Here is a 5,000-nt window from a genome sequence, read left to right on the forward strand (position 1 = left end):
CACACACACAGTCACTCACCCACTCACTCATCCATCCATCCACCCACTCATCCACCCACCCAACCATTCACCCACCCACTCATCCACTCACCCACCCACCCATTCACCCACCAACTCACCCACCCACCCATTCACCCACCCCTTCATCCACCCATTAACTCACCCATCCACCCACCCATTCACCCACCCACTCATCCACCCATTAGCTCACCCATCCACCCACTCATCCACCCATTAACTCGCCCATCCATTCACCCACCCACTCATCCACTTATTAACTCACCCATCCACCCACCCACCCATTCACCCATTAACTCACCCACCCATTCACCCACCCACTCATCCACCCATTCACTCACCCACCCACCCACCCACTCATTCACCCACCCCTTCATCCACCCATTAACTCACCCGTCCACCCACCCATTCACCCATCCATTCATCCACCCGTTAACTCGCCCACCCATCCACCCACCCATCCATTCACCCACCCACTCATCCACCCATTAATTGACCCATCCACCCACCCATCCACCTACTCATCCACCCATTAACTCACTCATCCACCCACTCATCCACCCATTAACTCGCCCATCCACTCATCCACCCATTAACTGACCCATCCACCCACCCATCCACCTACTCATCCACCCATTAACTCACTCATCCACCCACCCACCCACCCACTCATCCACCCATTAACTCGCCCATCCATTCACCCACCCACTCATCCACCCATTAACTCACCCACCCACCCACTCATTCACCCACCCCTTTATTCACCCACTCATCCACCCATTCACTCACCCACCCACCCACATAACCCGAAACTGTGGGCTAACTTCGCCGGCAGACCTGTACGAAGATGACGACCTGTTCGAGCTGGACGAGGGGGGCAAGCTGAGGCTGAGGAAGGGGAAGAAGGTGGACCTGTCCAAGATCAGCGACGACATGCTGCGAAGGCTTGGCATCGATCCCAACCTCAGCAGGAAGGAGAAGGCCAAGCTGCTCAAGGTCAGTGCAGGGAGGGGTGGTGGGGCTTTTCGGTGCGGTGGGGGGGGGGGGGGGTCTGATGATTCTGGGTGCTTTTCTTTTCGGTGGTCTGATGACCACATGCGTGCGCGCGCGCACACACACACACACACATTCTCTCTCTCTTATGCACACACACACACACACACACACATACACACACACACACACATACCTCTCCCCCCACCCCACACACACACACTCTCTCTCTCTGTGCCTCACACACACACACACACTCTCTCTCTCACACGCACACATACACACACACTCTCTCTCTCTGTGTCTCATACACACACACACACACACATACTCTCTCTCTCACACGCACACATACATACACACACACACTCTCTCTCTTTCTCACACACACACACACACACACGCACACACACACACAAACCCAGAAACACACACATACACACTCACTACACACACACACACACTCTCTCTCTCTCACTCTCTCTCACACATACACACACACGCACACACTTTCTCTCTCTCTCTCTCACACACACACACACCTAAACATGTTTTCGTTTGTGTTTTTTTCCCCAAAACCACAGAAGCTGCTGGGCGATGACGTGACCGTTCTGGACGGGGGACGCCCCGTGGGCTTCAAGGCCCTGGATGAATACGACCTGGAGGACATGACGGACGACCAGCTGGCAGATGACCCTGACCTGGACCTGGACACCTGTCAGTGCTGCTGGGGGGGAGGGGGGGGGGGGGGGGAGGGGGAGGGGGGGGGGGGAGGTGGGGGAAGGGTTTTGGGTTTTTTTTTTTTTTGGTGGCCTCAGTTGCATGCAGGTCACGGAGCACCAGAATGTGTTGGTCTTTTTTTCCTTTTTATTTCTTTTTTTTTTCCTGTCTTCTTCTTTTTTTGGTGTTTTCACACGCCTTCTTCATTGGCCAAAAAACAAAAACTTTTTTTTCCGTCTGTTTTTTGTTGTTGTTTTTATATAACATGTCAGTTTTTGATTAACACATTGTCTCTAAATGTATTCAAAGTAGTATAGGTGGGGGGAGGGTTATGTCTTTTGTGTGTGTGGCTTGTAGTGTTAGCTAGAGGTGTGTGTTCGTGGGTGTGTGTGGGTGAGGTGGGTGGGGTGTCATGTTTTAGGGTGGGTCTGGATGTGGGATTGTTTTATGGGTTTGGTGGTGATTGTGTGTGTGTGTGCATGTGTGCGTATGTGTGTGTGTCTGTGTGATGTGTGTAAATGTATGCGCGTGGTTTGTGTGTATGAGCGTGCGTGTGTGTGTGTTTCTAACGTGTGTGTGTGTGTGTGTCTGTGTATGCGGAGTTGTTTTCAAATGTTACATTTACATGTTTTTCCTCTTTAGTTTCATACATGTGTGTGTGTGTGCGTGTATGTGTGTATGCTTGTATGTGTGTGTGTAAGCGCACGTGCGTGTGTGCGTGTTTGTGTGTGGGCGTTTGCTTGTTATAAAACTGCCCCAAATCCAAGTTTAACCCATTGACTGATAAATCTTAGTGCACGTGTTAAAACTTGTCAATGGATTGCACCCGAGATAATCAAAAGGCAGGTTTCAATTTTATTCTCTGTGACAGTGGTATCGTAAAATTTCAGCCTTGATAATGTTTTTTTTTCCCTCTCTTTCTGGATGTGTGTGTGTGTGTGTGTGTGCGCGCGTGCAGTGAGCGGACAGAGGCGGGTGAACGTGCTGATGAGGAGGGGGGGCCTGGCGCTGAGGGAACACATGCAGACGGTGATGAAGCAGTCCCGCCTGATGGATGACCAGGCCTACAGGAACGACCTGGATGAGAAAGGTGGGGGCTGCTTTACTACTGTGATGCACTATACTGTAGTGTAGTGTATTATATTGTGATGTACTGTGTTGTGTTTCACAGGGTGAGAAGGGTGGGGTGCTTTGCTACTGTACTGCCCTGTAGTGTAGTGTAGTGTAGTGTAGTGTAGTGTAGTGTAATATACTGTGTTGTTTCACTGGATGAGAAAGGTGGGGTGCTTTGCTACTGTACTGCAGTGTAGTGTATTGTAATATCGAAAGCCTGCTGATCCAGTGCCAGCTACGCTGGACAGGACACGTTGTCAGCATGACAGACAGCAAGATCCCGAAGATGCTTTTGTACGGCCAGCTGAAGGAAGGCCACCGCGAAGACCCTGCAAGCGCTTCAAAGACGCCTTGAAGACAAGCCTCAAAGCCTGTGACATAGACATCGCTTCCTGGGAAACTTATGCCCTTGACCGCTCTCGCTGGAGGATGCTGTGCTCTAGTGGCATAAAGACGTTTGAAAACAAGAGAACGCTGGCCATTGAGGAGAAGCATTGAGCGAAGGAAGCAGGGCTCAACTTCTGGAGACGTTTTCCCTTGCAACACCTGTGTGAAGTGCTGCGCATCCAGAATCGGCCTCTTCTCCCTTATGAGGACATACACCGACAAATAAGCCTGCCTGCCTACTCATCCGGGAGACTCCATCAGTACTGTGATGTGTTTCACTGGATGAGAAGGGTGGTGGTGCTTTGCTACTGTAGTGTAGTGTATTATATTGTAGTGTACTGTGTTGTGTTTCAGTTGATGAGAAGGGTGGTGGTGCTTTGCTACTGTAATGCACTGTACTGTAGTATAGTGTAGTGTAGTGTATTGTGATGTACTGTGTTGTGTTTCACTGGATGAGAAAGGTGGTGGTGCTTTGCTAGTGTAGTGTAGTGTAGTGTAGTGTAGTGTAGTATATTGTGATGTACTGTGTTGTGTTTCACTGGGTGAGAAGGGTGGGGTGCTTTGCTACTGTAGTGTAGTGTAGTGTAGTGTAGTGTAGTGTGATGTGTTTCACTGGGTGAGAAGTTGTTTCTCTATTCAGCTATTCACGCTTTGTGTGTGTGTGTGTGTGTGTGTGGTGTATGTGTTTGGGCGCGGTCGTGTGTGTGTGTGCGTGCGGTGTGTGCGTGAGCGCGAGCGTGCGTGCTTGTGTTTGTGTGTGTGTATGTGCTGTGTGTGTGTGTTTGGGCGCGCGTGCGTGCGTGCGTGGTGTGTGTGTGTGTGTGTCCAGGAGGCAGTGTGGACTTCATGACCCACTACCGCCTGGTGAACCCGGACCTCCTGGAGGGCTATGCCCGGGCCTTTGTGGTGGAGGACCACGACCTTGACACCGTTATCAACCTCTCGGTGAGGCCATCTCTGTCCCTCCCTCCGTCCGTCCGTCGGCCCGTCTGTCTGTTCGTCTCTTTTCGTCTGTGTGTGTGTGTGTGTGTGTGTGTCCGTCCGTCCGGAAACCGTCATCAACCCTTCTGTAAGTCCCTTTCTGTGTCTCTCCGTCTGTTCGTCTGTCTGTGTGTTTGTCCGCCTATCTGTCTGTAGCCTGTCCATCTGTTTGTTCGTTAGGGTGTGTGGTTAAGGTTGAGGGTCTGCCTGTCCGCCTGTCTGTCTCTGCCTCTCTCCCTCTGTTCATCCAATTTCTCTCATTCTCTCTTCCTCTCTATATTTCTATTCTTCTTCTTCTTCTTCTTGTTGTGTTTCTTTTTATCACAACAGATTTCTCTGTGTGAAATTCGGGCTGCTCTCCCCAGGGAGAGCGCGTCGCTGTACTACAGCGCCACCCTTTGTGTGTGTGTGTGTGTGTGTGTGTATTTTTTCCTGCGTGCAATTTTATTAGTTTTTCCTATCGCAGTGGATTTTTTTCTACACAATTTTGGCAGGAGCAACCCTTTTGTTGCCGTGGGTTCTTTTACGTGCGCTAAGTGCATGCTGCACACGGGACCTCGGTTTATCGTCTCATCCGAATGACCAGCGTCCAGACCACCACTCAAGGTCTAGTGGAGGGGGAGAAAATATCGGCGGGTGAGCCGTGATTCGAACCAGCGTGCTCAGACGCGTTACGTCTAGGCCATCACTCCACTTGGTGTTATCATCATCATCATCATTGTTATTATCATTACAGGAATCGAAAACGGCCCTGGAAGGAATTCCTACAGTAAACAAGATGACTCCCA

General features: G+C 50.7%; 1 protein-coding gene across 1 annotated transcript in view; it reads left to right on the top strand.

The window, feature by feature from the left end:
* LOC143284853 (uncharacterized) overlaps nucleotides 1-5,000 on the top strand; it is a 50,150-nt gene that overhangs the window by 20,018 nt on the left and 25,132 nt on the right. The window contains exons 13-17 of the mRNA XM_076591955.1: nucleotides 854-1,014; nucleotides 1,596-1,728; nucleotides 2,690-2,821; nucleotides 4,061-4,176; nucleotides 4,949-5,000. The exon at nucleotides 4,949-5,000 is cut by the window's right edge and continues 81 nt beyond it. Of these exons, the coding sequence (XP_076448070.1) occupies nucleotides 854-1,014; nucleotides 1,596-1,728; nucleotides 2,690-2,821; nucleotides 4,061-4,176; nucleotides 4,949-5,000 (594 nt within the window). The remainder of the gene's footprint in view (nucleotides 1-853; nucleotides 1,015-1,595; nucleotides 1,729-2,689; nucleotides 2,822-4,060; nucleotides 4,177-4,948) is intronic.

The sequence above is a fragment of the Babylonia areolata genome, chromosome 8 (assembly GCF_041734735.1).
Source record: "Babylonia areolata isolate BAREFJ2019XMU chromosome 8, ASM4173473v1, whole genome shotgun sequence".
NCBI lineage: Eukaryota > Metazoa > Mollusca > Gastropoda > Neogastropoda > Buccinidae > Babylonia > Babylonia areolata.